This window comes from Procambarus clarkii, chromosome 5 (assembly GCF_040958095.1).
Source record: "Procambarus clarkii isolate CNS0578487 chromosome 5, FALCON_Pclarkii_2.0, whole genome shotgun sequence".
In the NCBI taxonomy this organism is placed as follows: domain Eukaryota; kingdom Metazoa; phylum Arthropoda; class Malacostraca; order Decapoda; family Cambaridae; genus Procambarus; species Procambarus clarkii.
The window spans coordinates 59,150,306-59,170,422 of NC_091154.1; the positions used below are offsets into that span (position 1 = coordinate 59,150,306).

The window sequence follows — 20,117 nt, forward strand, 5'->3', positions numbered from 1 at the left end:
TATTTTCATTTTGACTTAATTATTTTGTGTGACATTGCATTGGAATTGAGCTGTGTTGTTTACCATTATGTTCAATTCATGCGAATAAATATAGATGCCACACCTGTGACAGGTAAAAACATTTTTTTTTTAAACAGCCCCATCTGTTCCACGTAGAAGCAACACATATAATGCTCATATGCTCAAGCATAACACATGATCCTATGCTATACTATACATGTTACGATTGCATTTCAAAATTTTTTATTGCATTGATAAGTTTAATTTTCACAGATTTCGTTATATTTTCATTGTGATTTAATTATTTTGTGTAACATTGCAATGGAATTGAGATGTTTTGTTTACCATACCGTTCATTTCGTGAATATAATTTATTTTTTTATTTTTTACTGTTTTTTTCATTTCGTTTTTTAACTGTTCTTATTTTTCAGTGATAGGAATATTAGATCATTTGATGTTCCCATTTTTCGTATGGGAGCATTAGATCATTTGGGAACGCATCAGAAGAGTGAGTGATGAATGGTGGGGAAGACGAGAGGACGGGGGAGGGGGGGGGTAATGTTGGGGAGGACGAAGGGACAGAGGAGAGGGTAATGGTGGGGAGAACGAGGGGATGGGTAGGGGGTAATGGTGGGGAGGACCAGGGGAAAGGTAGCGGGTAATGGTGGGGAGGACGAGGGGATGGGTAGGGGGTAATGGTGGGGAGGGCGAGGGGGCAGAGGAGAGGGCAATGGTGGGGAGAACGAGGGGATGAGTAGGGGGTAATTGTGGAGAGGACGAGGGGATGGGGGAGGATGAGGGAACGGAGGACTGGGGGATGGTAGCGGAGATGAGGGAATGGGGGAGAGGGAAATGGTGGAGAGGACAAGGAGATGGGGGTTGGGGGGAAAGGTAGGGAGGCCTAGGGCACAGGGGAGGGTTGCTGTGGCTCAGCACCGTGCATGCATTACTGAGCCACAGCAATACGTGGCCAGGTAGAGCTTGTATATATATATATATATATATATATATATATATATATATATATATATATATATATATATATATATATAGCCGTAGCCGATGCTATTTGAACCACTTTGTCCGGCCGTGATGGTCAAGCGGATTAAGGCGCCCTGTAGTTACCAGTTGCGTTGCTCCTGGGAGTATGGGTTTGAGTCACTTCTGGGGTGTGAGTTTTCAGTCATATATATATATATATATATATATTATTAAATATGACCGAAAAAGTAAGATTAATAATTCTAACACGAATTTTCTCAATCTTTCGTACATTACGCTTCACTGTTGGAGGTAAATCAAAAATCACTTCTCCAAAATTCATTTTTATTTCTAGTCTGACGCGACACGGGCGCGTTTCGTAAAACTTATTACATTTTCAAAGACTTCACAAATACACAACTGATTAGAACTTATGTCTCTCTGATATTATATCTACATTTGAGTGAGGTGGGAAGGGTGATGTGGCATAACACAAGACAGAACAGGAGGGGATATTAATAGGGTATTAAAAGTATCAACACAAGACAGAACAGAAACAATGGGTATTGAATTGAAGTGTTTGTAGAAAGCCTATTGGTCCATATTTCTTGATGCTTCTATATTGGAGCGGAGTCTTGAGGTGGGTAGAATATAGTTGTGCACTAATTGGCTGTTGATTGCTGGTGTTGACTTCTTGATGTGTAGTGCCTCGCAAACGTCAAGCCGCCTGCTATCGCTGTATCTATCGATGATTTCTGTGTTGTTTACTAGGATTTCTCTGGCGATGGTTTGGTTATGGGAAGAGATTATATGTTCCTTAATGGAGCCCTGTTGTTTATGCATCGTTAAACGCCTAGAAAGAGATGTTGTTGTCTTGCCTATATACTGGGTTTTTTGGAGCTTACAGTCCCCAAGTGGGCATTTGAAGGCATAAACGACGTTAGTCTCTTTTAAAGCGTTCTGTTTTGTGTCTGGAGAGTTTCTCATGAGTAGGCTGGCCGTTTTTCTGGTTTTATAGTAAATCGTCAGTTGTATCCTCTGATTTTTGTCTGTAGGGATAACGTTTCTATTAACAATATCTTTCAGGACCCTTTCCTCCGTTTTATGAGCTGTGGAAAAGAAGTTCCTGTAAAATAGTCTAATAGGGGGTATAGGTGTTGTGTTAGTTGTCTCTTCAGAGGTTGCATGGCTTTTCACTTTCCTTCTTATGATGTCTTCGATGAAACCATTGGAGAAGCCGTTATTGACTAGGACCTGCCTTACCCTACAGAGTTCTTCGTCGACTTGCTTCCATTCTGAGCTGTGGCTGAGAGCACGGTCGACGTATGCGTTAACAACACTCCTCTTGTACCTGTCGGGGCAGTCGCTGTTGGCATTTAGGCACATTCCTATGTTTGTTTCCTTAGTGTAGACTGCAGTGTGGAAACCTCCGCCCTACTCCAAGCTTGTACTAAAGAGGCACCCTTCTTGAGCCCGGATGGGCACATGTATAAGCAAGTAGATGGGGTCGCCATGGGTTCTCCCCTAGGTGTCTTGTTTGCAAACTTCTACATGGGTACCATCGAGCAAAAAGTCTTAGTCGACATGAACTTGAAACCGGCCATATACTGCAGGTATGTTGACGACATTTTTACACAGGTACCTGATGTCAGACATCTGCAGGAGCTGAAGGAGGCATTTGAGCAGAGTTCCGTGCTGCGTTTCACTTACGAGACGGAAAAGGATGGGAAGCTGCCTTTTCTAGATGTAACAGTCATGGAAAAGGGCGGAGGTTTCCACACTGCAGTCTACACTAAGGAAACAAACATAGGAATGTGCCTAAAGGCCAACAGCGACTGCCCCGACAGGTACAAGAGGAGTGTTGTTAACGCATACGTCGACCGTGCTCTCAGCCACAGCTCAGAATGGAAGCAAGTCGACGAAGAACTCTGTAGGGTAAGGCAGGTCCTAGTCAATAACGGCTTCTCCAATGGTTTCATCGAAGACATCATAAGAAGGAAAGTGAAAAGCCATGCAACCTCTGAAGAGACAACTAACACAACACCTATACCCCCTATTAGACTATTTTACAGGAACTTCTTTTCCACAGCTCATAAAACGGAGGAAAGGGTCCTGAAAGATATTGTTAATAGAAACGTTATCCCTACAGACAAAAATCAGAGGATACAACTGACGATTTACTATAAAACCAGAAAAACGGCCAGCCTACTCATGAGAAACTCTCCAGACACAAAACAGAACGCTTTAAAAGAGACTAACGTCGTCTATGCCTTCAAATGCCCACTTGGGGACTGTAAGCTCCAAAAAAACCAGTATATAGGCAAGACAACAACATCTCTTTCTAGGCGTTTAACGATGCATAAACAACAGGACTCCATTAAGGAACATATAATCTCTTCCCATAACCAAACCATCGCCAGAGAAATCCTAGTAAACAACACAGAAATCATCGATAGATACAGCGATAGCAGGTGGCTTGACGTTTGCGAGGCACTACACATCAAGAAGTCAACACCAGCAATCAACAGCCAATTAGTGCACAACTATATTCTACCCACCTCAAGACTCCGCTCCAATATAGAAGCATCAAGAAATATGTACCAATAGGCTTTCTACAAACACTTCAATTCAATACCCATTGTTTCTGTTCTGTCTTGTGTTGATACTTTTAATACCCTATTAATATCCCCTCCTGTTCTGTCTTGTGTTATGCCACATCACCCTTCCCACCTCACTCAAATGTAGATATAATATCAGAGAGACATAAGTTCTAATCAGTTGTGTATTTGTGAAGTCTTTGAAAATGTAATAAGTTTTACGAAACGCGCCCGTGTCGCGTCAGACTAGAAATAAAAATGAATTTTGGAGAAGTGATTTTTGATTTACCTCCAACAGTGAAGCGTAATGTACGAAAGATTGAGAAAATTCGTGTTAGAATTATTAATCTTACTTTTTCGGTCATATTTAATAATATATGTCTACAGGAAAGACTGCTACCAAAATATACTAATATATATATATATATATATATATATATATATATATATATATATATATATATATATATATATATATATATATATATATATATATATATATGTATGTATGTATATATTAGTATATTTTGGTAGCAGTCTTTCCTGTAGACATATATTATTAAATATGACCGAAAAAGTAAGATTAATAATTCTAACACGAATTTTCTCAATATTTCTTATGTTTTTTTTCACTGTTGATGGTAAATGAAAAATCAATTCTCCAAAATTCATTTTTATTTCTAGTCTGACACGACACTTGAACGCGTTTCGTAATAACTTATTACATTTTCAAAGACTTTTAGTTTACACACACACAACTATAACCTGCAAACACTAAACAGAGTTCTTACTATGATATGATTTAAACAGCTTTCATTTTATTTTATACCCGCATTTTGGGTGAGGTGATATGATACCTTTTGTTCGAAGGTACCCATGTAGAAGTTCGCAAACAGGACACCTAGGGGAGAACCGATGGCGACCCCTTCTACTTGCTTATTCATGTGTCCATCCATCATCATACCCATTGTTTCGTGTTCTGTCTTGTGTCGAAAGTTTGTTTTCTCCTCATCCAAAACTGTTGTAACATTACCTCACCCAAATGCAGGTATAAAATCAAAGCTGTTTAAACTCTGTTGTTTAAACAGCTTTGTAGGCCAAGAATGCACTTCTTGGCCTACTATGCAAGGTCCGATTTGCCTAATAGGCCGAGTGATTTTCTATATTTTCAATAAATTGTTTCCAATTAGTTTATTGGAATTATTATTATTATAATATATTAGGAACATAATTTATTGACTTAGTTTCGTTAGTTTAGATTAGGTTAAGATATGATAGATGACACACATATATGATAGATGTTTCTTTCGGGAATCTTAATTTCAAAATGAATAGAAAAACTATTGATATAACAAACATTTTGTTAAAATTCTTTTTTTACTTTACGTGAATTTGTTCATTTGATATATCACGCTATTGAGTTTTCTGTGTGTATTGAAGTAAGGGCGAAGAAGTAGAACATCTAGTTGACAGAGCTCGGGTGCACGGGTAAACTGTCAAAAACCCTGTTTTGTGATCCTCGTGAGGGCTGGTAGCACCCTAGGATGGATTTCTTTTAAGCATGTCGTCGCGCAGTAGACTAAGCCATATCTGGGATCATTCCTAACGTTGGTTCGAACCCTCATTACGAGCCTCATTGATTTGTTCACTTGATATATCACACTCTTGTAATTTTTTTATTTATCAAATGGATACTCAAAACTTATTTAAAAATTATAATAATAACTACACACTTCCACAAAATTTATATAAACCACAAACAAGTTTAAAACAATTTTAAATTACTAGCTAAAACCTTGTTAAGATCAAAATATCACACAAAACTGAATGCCAAAAAATGTATTATATATCTTACTTAAACAAATACAATAATATAAAATATCAACACTTGAAATTAGTAAAAAAAAAAAAAAAAAACAATTCAAGGGAGGCTAAAGGAAATAATACAGACGTCAGCATGAACTATAAATCAAAATACAAAGCTTAATGTGCATAATAAAGTGTACAATTGAACAGTTGAAACGTTGTTATTTAGCAGAGGCCGCAGCTTCCTGATATATATGGATTCCTTGATCCTCAAATTCGACTTACCATTCATGCAAGTATCTAAAATGCTTAAATATTGAAAAAATATTTGATATGGCAAAAATGGAATAAAAGTCAGTACGCACTGTAGGTGGATTTTTTGATGGTTAATGAGGCATGTAAGTGATTAGACGTAAGGGTGGATATAATGAACTGCCTGAGCAGTGTTACAAGTTGTTACGAGAATTGTATGTTGAACTATATGCATGTTGATTTAGTTTTTGGTTTGGAGATTTTAACCGGGCATTGTCTCATAATCATTGTGTTCGGGACTTGGAGAGATTTATCTTAAACGTGTAATATACTTCTCAGTTCAGTTACTGTGCTGTCTCCTTTGTCTAATATGAATGGGTACAAGTCGTTAAAGGGTAGGAAAATGGGTAATAATTAGGGTATATATCACACATTAGGTAAGATATCAAGGTAAGACATTAGTAAATACCATTGAAAATATTTCCTTGCTTCTTATGTATAGGCTTTTTGTAGTTTATTTCATTTTCATAGTGGTCGTTAATGATTGGCTCAACATGGGTGGAAATATATAGGATATCCTGTATGTCCTCTCAAAAAAGTTTTCTGCAATTTCATTCATAAGTTCAATATGCGATCTTTAAACTAGAAATTATCTTTGAAAATGGGAATTAATATTAAATCATTGAAAATGAGATTAAATATGCATCAACGAAAACGGACTTATTGAGGAAGATGTAGGATGACTGGCTGATGATGTCATTGTACATTGGGGATGACTGTTCCCGTGCGCATAGCCGAGGCAAGGACTCCTGGTTCAACCTTGACGAAGAACGGATGTATGGACACCTCTTCCGCCTGGGGGCCGCCGGATCAAGTTCTGTTTTCGCGTCTTGGATTTATTACTGCCGTTTGGCATTCTTCTTCAACGGTCCGGTTGTACGACGCCTGGCGCACATATTGCCTTGGGTCACGGGATTGTTGATACATTTTTTTTTTACGTATTCTGGATGGTTCTCCTGGCGGAGTGATGGTGTCCGGCGCTGGCTTGGCCGAGAGGTGCCGGGGGGTTGGTGGGTCTTGATGGGCTCCTGGTGCCCTCAGTCGTGGTGGGCGGCTGGGTTCTGCTCTGCCGGAGGACACTGGATGACTTTTGCGTTTTAGTTGGAGGCCGAGTTTTGGATTTGTTGCCAGTGTTCTCTGAGTGGGGCGGGGCCGATGCTAATCACTCTGACGGACTCCTGGGGCTCCCCAATCATCTACCCATTTGCGTTTCTTTGCTGCGAGGCACATTAGTTTCCAGTGATTGGCATCACTCGTTTCGCGAGTGATACCAATCACTCGCGGAAAGGCGAAACTTGGTGTTTCGCCTTTCCGGGCTTCGTGATTGCATTTCTTAACGGGAACGGGTGCGCTGGGGCGCATCCGATCTCACGATCGTCGTCGTCCCTAAATCAACAACAACAACAACAATGCAGAGGCAAGAAAATATAGGGATGAAGGAAGACTGCTGTTTAATCTCCCTTTGGAATAAAATGTATATGACGGCTGGGAGCGGTCGATAAATGATTCAAAATATTAGGAGACTATGAGGTACCGTTGAATAAAAAATGAAAATACCCCTTGGGCGACGAGAGGCCGTCGAAAAAGAAATGGATAACCCATTGGGCTAAAGCCAGCCATAAAAAATGAAAATACCCCCTGGGGCTACAGGTGTGGGACATTTGGGGCTTGACTCTATTTATTTAATTATTAAAGTAATGAAAATCAATTACGAAGGACCACCCGCTTTTATAGTAAAGAGGGAAACTAATAAAATGTGATCATTTGAAATTCCTAGAGGAACCAGTAACTATGGATAAATACTAGAAAACATAATCACTTGAATAATTAATGGGCTGTATAAATAATTTAATTGAATCAAAGCCTCAAACACCTACATTGGGGGGTTATTGCTAGAACTTCATATATGTCTAGGAACTAGTGTGGTTCGTACACCAGTTCATTGTGTAATAACCTAATCCTATGACCAATTAGGGAATCAATAGTAAATTTGTCACCAATAAGAATATAGATCATAAATATCAGAAATTAATGATTATAATAAACACGTGTTAATTCCAGTGCACAGTAATCAATAATGATAATCAAGTACAGATAATTTGAATAATAAAGAAATACGAAAAAGTCTTAGCTTGAAGACGTTTTCGAAGACATCAGTCACGAATCATCCTCGGAATCTCCGGAATTTTTCGTAGAACACTGGGAGATGAATAACACGGGTAAAGTAACAGATCGTGGAATTCCTCACACGCAAGCTGTAAATTAAGATTTTTACGTAGCAACATATTAGGCTACTAAACGTCTATATTCAAGAAATTGGGAATGGAGAGTAATAGAAAATACTAACATGTGGTTTATTTATGTCGCTCGGCGTGACGACAAGCTACCCTGCTATATACAATCTCTAATGATGCATCAAAAGGGAGTTATATGTGTACTTAGCTAATAGGGTACTGTATAAGTTGAAGCTTGCCGAAACTCGCGTCCCAGGCTCTAGCGTCACAATGGCGAACACGTGGTGGCTAGCTTGGCTTGGATGTCAACGCTGGCCGGTCACGATGGATTACGCAGAACAAATTGACAAGTTCCGGGCTGAATGTCAGGTTAAATCTTGCTGACTATTCACCACAACGTATCCTAGAATTCTGATCTCAAACGAGTTGCTCAATTCCACAACAAGTCTTCACGCCGCACTCATGCGCCTTCCTCTCACGCTGACGCTGCCACACGTTCTCTCATGGTGTCTCTCTCTCTCCCTCCGCGTCCCGCATTCGCCATACGAATTATTTACAACGAATAATATTATTTCTCGCAGTTGTGGCTAAAATGCTTTGATAATGACGGGGTTATAATTCTAGGGAGCGAAATATTATTATTTTCTCGTCTTACGATGGTAAACAAGAAATGGAGATGATTTTAATTCTCTCCATGGCATTCATGTGTGATGTTAAATTTATTACCAGATAACAGTTTTAATTTGAAACTCTCGATTTGGCATTATTTGGGAGTCAGGTTATCGGTAAATAATTATCACACAGAATACTGTTGTTTTTAGAGAATCAAACTCAATTCTCTAACACACTGGATATAAATGAATAATGTAGAATGGATATAAATGTATTTTGGTAGAATCTGACGCAATACTGGTGTCTGGTTGCGTAAGAATTCTAGCATTATTGCACAGATACAATTATTAGTTCATGTGAACCCTACTGTTGGTTAATTTTAGTTACTACAGTAATTAGTAGATTTTAGTAATAATTAATAATAATACAACAGTGTTGTATTATGTTGGAAATTTCCAACATAATATTACATAACATATGTTATAATAACATAACCCATTGGGCTAAAGCCAGCCATAAAAAATGAAAATACCCCCCTGGGGCTACAGGCCGCCGTCGGGGAAACACATGAAAACACCACCTGGGCTACAGCAGCCATGTGATGCCCTGCCTGGACTACAGTAGCCATGTGATGCCCTGCCTGGACTACAGTAGCCATGTGATGCCCTGCCTGGACTACAGTAGCCATGTGATGCTCCGCCTGGACTACAGTAGCCATGTGATGCCCTGCCTGGACTACAGTAGCCATGTGATGCTCCGCCTGGACTACAGCAGCCATGTGATGCCCTGCCTGGACTACAGTAGCCATGTGATGCCCTGCCTGGACTACAGTAGCCATGTGATGCCCCGCCTGGACTACAGTAGCCATGTGATGAAACGGCTTGGCTACAGTAGCCATGTGATGCCCTGCCTGGACTACAGTAGCCATGAGATGCCCCGACTGGAGTACTGTAGTCATGAGATGCACCGACTGGAGTACAGTAGTCATGAGATGTTCCGAATGGAGTACAGTAGTCATGAGATGCCCCGACTGGAGTACAGTAGTCATGAGATGCCCCGACTGGAGTACAGTAGTCATGAGATGCACCGACTGGAGTACAGTAGCCACGAGATGCCTCGACTGGCGAACAGTAGCAATATGATGCTCTGCTTGGAGTACAGTAGCCATGTGATGGCCCGCCATGACTACAGTAGCCATGGCATGCCCCAATTGGACTACAGTAGGCATGTGATGCCCCGGCTGGACTACAGTAGCTAAGCATGAAGGCGTCACAAACATGGGCGACTGTCATCCCAGAACAAAGTCAACTGTCATGTAAGGAAACACTGAGAGCTTCAACACCAACAACTGTGTACAGAGAACATTAAGGCTGGACTCACTGACTCTCATATTACTGAACAAATATAAACTGATAACGCTGACCACTTCACAAGAGGCAGCAGTTTCATGATTACTTTGGAGGTGATTGTTCGTTGTTTTGTGTAATAATACACGAAACTACCTATCCACCGAGGCCGTAAAGCTCAAAATGGTCTTCAGGAAGTCTATTAGGATCCATAACAAGCCCCCGGCTTCCTGTCCTAGCCCTGACCCTAAATTGTTGACTCAGGTCATATATAACGTGGAAACTTTGACTGTTCCTGACTGGTCTGATGCATAAAGTGGCCACTTGGTTGGTGGTCTTTGCTTAAGGTGGTCGTCGACTGGACGAGCATTTAATGTAACTGTAAACTGGCTGTCAAGATGATTACTGGCTGTACTGCTTTATTTCTTTATATTTTTGCAGTAATGGGCTCTTGTCATAAAGTTTGTCGTTAAGTTGTTAATGGTATTGTGTTTAATTGGTTAACATCATTATCTCCTGCACCGTTATCAGTGACCACTGTCATCCTGCAGGCCCTGGTGGCGGGAGTCTTTAGTGGTGACCAGGTGCAGGTGTTGGCCGCCCTCGCCCTGGGTGCTGACACCTCCGTCACGGTGGTGGACCCTCTTACCCAAGAGTCATGCTGCGTGTTGAGCGTGGCGGCTGGGATGGGTCACACTCACCTGGTGCCTCACCTGCTGGCGGCGGGACTCCCTGTGGGGGGTTCAGGGGAGTCCTCCTACACACCTTTACACTGCGCGGCTTGCTACGGTCATGACCAGGTGGTGAGGCAGCTGCTCAGCGCCCAGGCTCACCTGCAGGCCAGGGGTCTTGATGGTGAGAACCACAACACATGCTGCACTATGTTGTATTATGAAGAGTTTAAGCATGTTTGTGTATGTTGTATGTAAGCCTCAACATAACCGGTGTTACAGGTGTGACCGCACTACATGAGGCAGCGCAGCGTGGTCATAAGTCTTGTGTGGTGACGCTACTTGGTGCTGGCGCTGACCCTGACTCTCGGGACGACTATAGTCGGTCACCACTGCACCTTGCTGCCGTAGGTAACCACACAGGTGTTGTGCAGGTGCTGCTGACAGCTGCCGGGTGTGACCGTCACGCTGTAGACAAGTACGGGGACACACCACTAAACCAGGCAGCGAGGGGCGGAGGTCTGGAGGCAACACAGTGCTTGGTGGCGGCCGGCCTCGACCCTCGCGCCAGGAACATGGAGGGATACACACCTCTGGACGTGGCGAGGCTGCTGGGTCGTGACCGTGTGGAGTGGTGGCTGAGGAAGCTGCCTCGCCCCCACCCTGCTGCTGGGACACCCACGCTGCCTCGCCCCCACCCTGCTGCTGGGACACCCACGCTGCCTCGCCCCCACCCTGCTGCTGGGACACCCACGCTGCCTCGCCCCCACCCTGCTGCTGGGACACCCACGCTGCCTCGCCCCCACCCTGCTGCTGGGACACCCACGCTGCCTCGCCCCCACCCTGCAGCTGGGACACCCACGCTGCCTCGCCCCCACCCTAATGCTGGGACACCCACGCTGCTCTTAGTGGTAAGTACTCTTGCGGAAGAATCAACACCCAACACCAGCACACTTTGGCACCCACTGTTCTTAACTCTGGCGGCCACTGTTCTTAACTCTGGCGGCCACTGTTCTTAACACTGGCCGCCACTGTTCTTAACTCTGGCCGCCACTGTTCTTAACTCTGGCCGCCACTGTTCTTAACTCTGGCCGCCACTGTTCTTAACTCTGGCCGCCACTGTTCTTAACTCTGGCCGTCACTGTTCTTAACTCTGGCCGCCACTGTTCTTAACTCTGGCCGTCACTGTTCTTAACTCTGGCCGTCACTGTTCTTAACTCTGGCCGTCACTGCTCTTAACTCTGGCCGTCACTGTTCTTAACTCTGGCCGCCACTGTTCTTAACTCTGGCCGCCACTGTTCTTAACTCTGGCCGTCATTGTTCTTAACTCTGGCCGCCACTGTTCTTAACTCTGGCCGCCACTGTTCTTAACTCTGGCCGCCACTGTTCTTAACTCTGGCCGCCACTGTTCTTAACTCTGGCCGCCACTGTTCTTAACTCTGGCCGCCACTGTTCTTAACTCTGGCCACCACTGTTCTTAACTCTGGCCACCACTGTTCTTAACTCTGGCCGCCACTGTTCTTAACCCTGGCCGCCACTGTTCTTAACTCTGGCCGCCACTGTTCTTAACTCTGGCCGCCACTGTTCTTAACTCTGGCCGCCACTGTTCTTATCTCTGGCCGCCACTGTTCTTAACTCTGGCCACCACTGTTCTTAACTCTGGCCGCCACTGTTCTTAACCCTGGCCGCCACTGTTCTTAACTCTGGCCGCCACTGTTCTTAACTCTGGCCGCCACTGTTCTTAACTCTGGCCGCCACTGTTCTTATCTCTGGCCGCCACTGTTCCTAACTCTGGCCGCCACTGTTCTTAACTCTGGCCTCCACTGTTCTTAACTCTGGCCGCCACTGTTCTTAACTCTGGCCGCCACTGTTCTTAACTCTGGCCGCCACTGTTCTTAACTCTGGCCGCCACTGTTCTTATCTCTGGCCGCCACTGTTCTTAACTCTGGCCGCTACTGTTCTTAACTCTGGCCACCACTGTTCTTAACTCTGGCCACCACTGTTCTTAACTCTGGCGGCAAATGTTTTTAACTCTGGCCACCACTGTTCTTAAATCTGGCCGCCACTGTTCTTATCTCTGGCCGCCACTGTTCTTAACTCTGGCCACCACTGTTCTTAACTCTGGCCACCACTGTTCTTAACTCTGGCCACCACTGTTCTTAACTCTGGCCACCACTGTTCTTAACTCAGGCCGCCACTGTTCTTAACTCTGGCCACCACTGTTCTTAACTCTGGCCACCACTGTTCTTAACTCTGCGGGCAACTGTTCTTAACTCTGGCCACCACTGTTCCTAACTCTGGCACCCACTGTTCTTAACTCTGGCCACCACTGTTCTTAACTCTGGCCGCCACTGTTCTTAACTCTGGCACCAACTGTTCTTAACTCTGGCGGCAACTGTTCTTAACTCTGGCCGCCACTGTTCTTAACTCTGGCCGCCACTGTTCTTAACTCTGGCACGCACTGTTCTTAACTCTGGCACCCACTGTTCTTAACTCTGGCACCCACTGTTCTTAACTCTGGCCGCCATTGTTCTTAACCCTAGCAGCCACTGTTCTTAACTCTGGCCGCCACTGTTCTTAACTCTGGCGGCAACTGTTCTTAACTCTGGCAGCAACTATTCTTAACTCTGGCCGCCACTGTTCTTAACTCTGGCCGTCACTGTTCTTAACTCTGGCCACCACTGTTTTTAACTCTGGCCACCACTGTTCTTAACTCTGGCCACCACTGTTCTTAACTCTGGCCGTCACTGTTCTTAACTGGGGCCACCACTGTTCTACTCTCTGGCCACCACTGTTCTTAACTCTGGCGGCAACTGTTCTTAACTCTGGCCGCCACTGTTCTTAACTCTGGCCGCCACTGTTCTTAACTCTGGCCGCCACTGTTCTTAACTCTGGCCGTCACTGTTCTTAACTCTGGCCGCCACTGTTCTTAACTCTGGCCACCACTGTTCTTAACTCTGGCACCCACTGTTCTTAACTCTGGCACCCACTGTTCTTAACTCTGGCCGCCACTGTTCTTAACTCTGGCCGCCACTGTTCTTAACTCTGGCCGCCACTGTTCCTAACTCTGGCCGCCACAGTTCTTATCTCTGGCCGACTCTGTTCTTAACTCTAGCCACCACTGTTCTTAACTCTGGCGGCAACTGTTCTTAACTCTGGCCGCCACTGTTCTTAACTCTGGCCGCAACTGTTCTTATCTCTGGCCGCCACTGTTCTTAACTCTGGCCGCCACTGTTCTTAACTCTGGCGGCAACTGTTCTTAACTCTGGCCGACACTGTTCTTAACTCTAGCCACCACTGTTCTAAACTCTGGCGGCAACTGTTCTTAACTCTGGCCGCCACTGTTCTTAACTCTGGCCGCCACTGTACTTAACTCTGGCCGCCACTGTTCTTAACTCTGGCCGCCACTGTTCTTAACTCTGGCCGCCACTGTTCTTAACTCTGGCCGCCACTGTTCTTATCTCTGGCCGCCACTGTTCTTAACTCTAGCCGCCACTGTTCTTAACTCTGGCCACCACTGTTCTTAACTCTGGCCGCCACTGCTCTTAACTGTGGCACCCACTGTTCTTAACTCTGGCACCCACTGTTCCTAACTCTTGCCGCCACTGTTCTTAACCCTGGCAGCCACTGTTCTTAACTCTGGCAGCCACTGTTCTTAACTCTGGCGGCAACTGTTCTTGACTCTGGCCGCCACTGTTCTTAACTCTGGCCGCCACTGTACTTAACTCTGGCCGCCACTGTTCTTAACTCTGGCAGCCACTGTTCTTAACTCTGGCCACCACTGTTCTTAACTCTGGCGGCAACTGTTCTTAACGCTGGCCGCCACTGTTCTTAACTCTGGCCGCCACTGTACTTAACTCTGGCCGCCACTGTTTTTAACTCTGGCCGCCACTGTACTTAACTCTGGCCGCCACTGTTCTTAACTCTGGCCGCCACTGTTCTTAACTCTTGCCGCCACTGTTCTTAACTCTGGCCGCCACTGTTCTTAACTCTGGCCACCACTGTTCTTAACTCTGGCCGCCACTGTTCTTAACTCTGGCCGCCACTGTTCTTAACTCTGGCGCCACTGTTCTTAACTCTGGCCGCCACTGTTCTTAACTCTGGCCGCCACTGTTCTTAACTGTGGCCACCACTGTTCATAACTCTGGCCGCCACTGATCTTAACTCTGGCCACCACTGTTCTTAACTCTAGCGGCTACTGTTCTTAAATCTGGCGGCAACTGTTCTTAACTCTGGCCGCCACTGTTCTTAACTCTGGTGGCAACTGTTCTTAACTCTGGCCGCCACTGTTCTTAACTCTGGCGGCAACTGTTCTTAACTCTGGCCGCCACTGTTCTTAACTATGGCCGCCACTGTTCTTAACTCTGGCGGCAACTGTTCTTAACTCTGGCCGCCACTGTTCGTAACTCTGGCGGCAACTGTTCTTAACTCTGGCCGCCACTGTTCTTAACTCTGGCGGCAACTGTTCTTAACTCTGGCCGCCACTGTTCTTAACTCTGGCGGCAACTGTTCTTAACTCTGGCAGTCACTGTTTTTAATTCTGGCCGCCACTGTTCTTAACTCTGGCGGCCACTGTTCTTAACTCTGGTGGCAACTGTTCTTAACTCTGGTTACCGCTGTTCTTAACTCTGGCGGCCACTGTTCTTAACTCTAGCAGCAACTGTTCTTAACTCTGGCAGCCACTGTTTTTAAGTCTGGCCGCCACTGTTTTTAACTCTGGCGGCCACTGTTCTTAACTCTGGCAGCAACTGTTCTTAACTCTGGCCGCCACTGTTCTTAACTCTGGCGGCCACTGTTCTTAACTCTAGCAGCAACTGTTCTTAACTCTGGCCGCCACTGTTCTTAACTCTGGCGGCCACTGTTCTTAACTCTGGCAGCAACTGTTCTTAACTCTGGCAGCCACTGTTCTTTCCTCTGGCGGACACTGTTCTTAACTCTGGCTGCCACTGTTCTTAACACTGGTGGCAACTGTTCTTAACTCTGGTGGCAGCTGTTCTTAACTCTGGCAGCAACTGTTCTTAACTCTGGCAGCCACTGTTCTTACATATTTCGGCCACTGTTCTTAACTCTGGCGGCCACTATTTTTAACTCTGGCAGTAACTGTTCTTAACTCTGGCCGCCACTGTTCTTAACTCTGGCGGCAACTGTTCTTAACTCTGGCAGCCACTGTTCTTAACTCAGGCAGCCACTGTCCTTTACTCTGGCGGCCACTGTTCTTAACTCTGGCAGCCACTGTTCTTAACTCAGGCAGCCACTGTTCTTTACTCTAGTGGCCACTGTTCTTAACTCTGGCAGCCACTGTTCTTAACTCTGGCGGCCACTGTTCTTAACTCTGGCACCCACTGTTCATAACTCTGGCGTCCACTGTTCTTAACTCTGGCGGCTACTGTTCTTAACTCTGGCAGCCACTGTTCTTAACTCTGGCGGCCACCGTTCTTAACTCTGGCGGAAACTGTTCTTAACTCTGGCAGCCACTGTTTATAACTCTGGCGGCCACTTTTCTTAACTCTGGTGGCCAATGTTCTTAACTCTGGTGGCCAATGTTCTTTACTCTGGCGGCTACTGTTCTTAACTCTGGCGGCCACTGTTGTAATCTTTGGCGGCCACTGTTCTTAACTCTGGCGGCCACTGTTCTTAACTCTGGTGGCCACTGTTCTTAACTCTGGCGGCCACTGTTCCTAACTATTGCAGCCACTGTTCTTAACTCTGGCGACCACTGTTCTTAATTCTGGAGGCCACTGTTATTAACTCTAGCGGCCACTGTTCTTAACTTTGGCGGCCACTGTTCTTTACTCTGTTGACCACTGTTCTTAACTCAGGCGGCCACTGTTCTTAACTAATGCAGCCACTGATTTTAACTCTGGCGGAAACTGTTCTTATCTCTGACCGCCAATGTTCTTTACTCTGGTGACCACTGTTCTTAACTCTGACAGGCAATGTTCACTCTGACGGCCACTGTTCTTAACTCAGGTGGCTACTGTTCTAAACTTTTGCGGCCACTGTTCTTAACTCTGGCGGCCACTGTTCCTAACTCTGACAGCCACTGTTCTTAACTCTGATGGTCATTGTTTCTAACTCTAGCGGTAACTGTTCTTAACTCTGGCCGCCACTGTTCTTAACCCTGGCAGCCACTGTTCTTAACTCTGGCCGCCACTGTTCTTAACTCTGGCGGCAACTGTTGTTAACTCTGGCACCAACTGTTCTTAACTCTGGCTGCCACTGTTCTTAACTCTGGCCGTCACTGTTCTTAACTCTGGCCACCACTATTCTTAACTCTGGCCACCACTGTTCTTAACTGTGGCCACCACTGTTCTTAACTCTGGCCGTCACTGTTCTTAACTGTGGCCACCACTGTTCTTAACTCTGGCCACCACTGTTCTTAACTCTGGCGGCAACTGTTCTTAACACTGGCCGCCACTGTTCTTAACTCTGGCCGCCACTGTTCTTAACTCTGGCCGCCACTGTTCTTAACTCTGGCCGCCACTGTTCTTATCTCTGGCCGCCACTGTTCTTAACTCTGGCCGCCACTGTTCTTAACTCTGGCCACCACTGTTCTTAACTCTGGCCGCCACTGTTCTTAACTCTGGCACCCACTGTTCTTAACTCTGGCGGCAACTGTTCCTAACTCTGGCAGCCACTGTTCTTAACTCTGGCCGCCACTGTTCTTAACTCTGGCACCCACTGTTCTTAACTCTGGCGGCAACTGTTCCTAACTCTGGCACCCACTGTTCCTAACTCTGGCCGCCACTGTTCTTAACCCTGGCAGCCACTGTTCTTAACTCTGGCCGCCACTGTTCTTAACTCTGGCGGCAACTGTTCTCAACTCTGGCAGCCACTGTTCTTAACTCTGGCGGCAACTGTTCTTGACTCTGGCCGCCACTGTTCTTAACTCTGGCCGCCACTGTACTTAACTCTGGCCGCTACTGTTCTTAACTCTGGTCGCCAATGTTCTTAACTCTGGCCACCACTGTTCTTAACTCTGGCGGCAACTGTTCTTAACGCTGGCCGCCACTGTTCTTAACTCTGGCCGCCACTGTACTTAACTCTGGCCGCCACTGTTCTTAACTCTGGCCGCCACTGTACTTAACTCTGGCCGCCACTGTTCTTAACTCTGGCCGCCACTGTTCTCAACTCTTGCCGCCACTGTTCTTAACTCTGGCCGCCACTGTTCTTAACTCTGGCCACCACTGTTCTTAACTCTGGCCGCCACTGTTCTTAACTCTGGCCGCCACTGTTCTTAACTCTGGCGCCACTGTTCTTAACTCTGGCCGCCACTGTTCTTAACTCTGGCCGCCACTGTTCTTAACTCTGGCCGCCACTGTTCTTAACTCTGGCCGCCACTGTTCTTAACTCTGGCCGTCATTGCTCTTAACTCTGGCCGCCACTGTTCTTAACTCTGGCCGCCACTGTTCTTAACTCTGGCCGCCACTGTTCTTAACTCTGGCCGCCACTGTTCTTAACTCTGGCCGCCACTGTTCTTAACTCTGGCCACCACTGTTCTTAACTCTGGCCACCACTGTTCTTAACTCTGGCCGCCACTGTTCTTAACCCTGGCCGCCTCTGTTCTTAACTCTGGCCGCCACTGTTCTTAACTCTGGCCGCCACTGTTCTTAACTCTGGCGGCAAATGTTCTTAACTCTGGCCACCACTGTTCTTAAATCTGGCCGCCACTGTTCTTATCTCTGGCCGCCACTGTTCTTAACTCTGGCCACCACTGTTCTTAACTCTGGCCACCACTGTTCTTAACTCTGGCCACCACTGTTCTTAACTCAGGCCGCCACTGTTCTTAACTCTGGCCACCACTGTTCTCAACTCTGGCCACCACTGTTCTTAACTCTGGCGGCAACTGTTCTTAACTCTGGCCACCACTGTTCCTAACTCTGGCACCCACTGTTCTTAACTCTGGCCACCACTGTTCTTAACTCTGGCCGCCACTGTTCTTAACTCTGGCACCCACTGTTCTTAACTCTGGCGGCAACTGTTCTTAACTCTGGCCGCCACTGTTCTTAACTCTGGCCGCCACTGTTCTTAACTCTGGCACCCACTGTTCTTAACTCTGGCACCCACTGTTCTTAACTCTGGCACCCACTGTTCTTAACTCTGGCCGCCACTGTTCTTAACTCTGGCAGCCACTGTTCTTAACTCTGGCCGCCACTGTTCTTAACTCTGGCGGCAACTGTTCTTAACTCTGGCAGCAACTGTTCTTAACTCTGGCCGCCACTGTTCTTAACTCTGGCCGTCACTGTTCTTAACTCTGGCCACCACTGTTCTTAACTCTGGCCACCACTGTTCTTAATTCTGGCCACCACTGTTCTTAACTCTGGCCGTCACTGTTCTTAACTGTGGCCACCACTGTTCTTAACTCTGGCCACCACTGTTCTTAACTCTGGCGGCAACTGTTCTTAACTCTGGCCGCCACTGTTCTTAACTCTGGCCGCCACTGTTCTTAACTCTGGCCGCCACTTTTCTTAACTCTGGCCGTCGCTGTTCTTAACTCTGGCCGCCACTGTTCTTAACTCTGGCCACCACTGTTCTTAACTCTGGCACCCACTGTTCTTAACTCTGGCACCCACTGTTCTTAACTCTGGCCGCCACTGTTCTTAACTCTGGCCGCCACTGTTCTTAACTCTGGCCGCCACTGTTCCTAACTCTGGCCGCCACAGTTCTTATCTCTGGCCGACACTGTTCTTAACTCTAGCCACCACTGTTCTTAACTCTGGCGGCAACTGTTCTTAACTCTGGCCGCCACTGTTCTTAACTCTGGCCGCCACTGTTCTTATCTCTGGCCGCCACTGTTCTTAACTCTGGCCGCCACTGTTCTTAACTCTGGCGGCAACTGTTCTTAACTCTGGCCGACACTGTTCTTAACTCTAGCCACCACTGTTCTTAACTCTGGTGGCAACTGTTCTTAACTCTGGCCGCCACTGTTCTTAACTCTGGCCGCCACTGTACTTAACTCTGGCTGCCACTGTTCTTAACTCTGGCCGCCACTGTTCTTAACTCTGGCCGCCACTGTTCTTAACTCTGCCCGCCACTGTTCTTATCTCTGGCCGCCACTGTTCTTAACTCTGGCCGCCACTGTTCTTAACTCTGGCCACCACTGTTCTTAACTCTGGCCGCCACTGCTCTTAACTCTGGCACCCACTGTTCTTAACTCTGGCGGCAACTGTTCTTAACTCTGGCCGGCCACTGTTCTTAACTCTGGCCGCCACTGTTCTTAACTCTGGCACCCACTGTTCTTAACTCTGGCACCCACTGTTCCTAACTCTGGCCGCCACTGTTCTTAACCCTGGCAGCCACTGTTCTTAACTCTGGCAGCCACTGTTCTTAACTCTGGCGGCAACTGTTCTTGACTCTGGCCGCCACTGTTCTTAACTCTGGCCGCCACTGTACTTAACTCTGGCCGCCACTGTTCTTAACTCTGGCCGCAACTGTTCTTAACTCTGGCCACCACTGTTCTTAACTCTGGCGGCAACTGTTCTTAACTCTGGCAGCAACTGTTCTTAACTCTGGCCGCCACTGTTCTTAACTCTGGCCGTCACTGTTCTTAACTCTGGC

The 20,117-nt window shown here is 46.2% G+C and overlaps 1 protein-coding gene across 1 annotated transcript in view; it reads left to right on the top strand.

Moving 5' to 3' along the window:
* The first annotated feature begins 10,442 nt into the window (after positions 1-10,442).
* The window catches only part of LOC123750522 (serine/threonine-protein phosphatase 6 regulatory ankyrin repeat subunit C-like), a 317,785-nt gene continuing 308,110 nt past the window's right edge, over positions 10,443-20,117 (top strand). The window contains exons 1-2 of the mRNA XM_069302562.1: positions 10,443-10,743; positions 10,842-11,470. Coding sequence (XP_069158663.1) covers positions 10,575-10,743; positions 10,842-11,470 — 798 coding nt within the window. The 5' untranslated portion in view covers positions 10,443-10,574. The remainder of the gene's footprint in view (positions 10,744-10,841; positions 11,471-20,117) is intronic.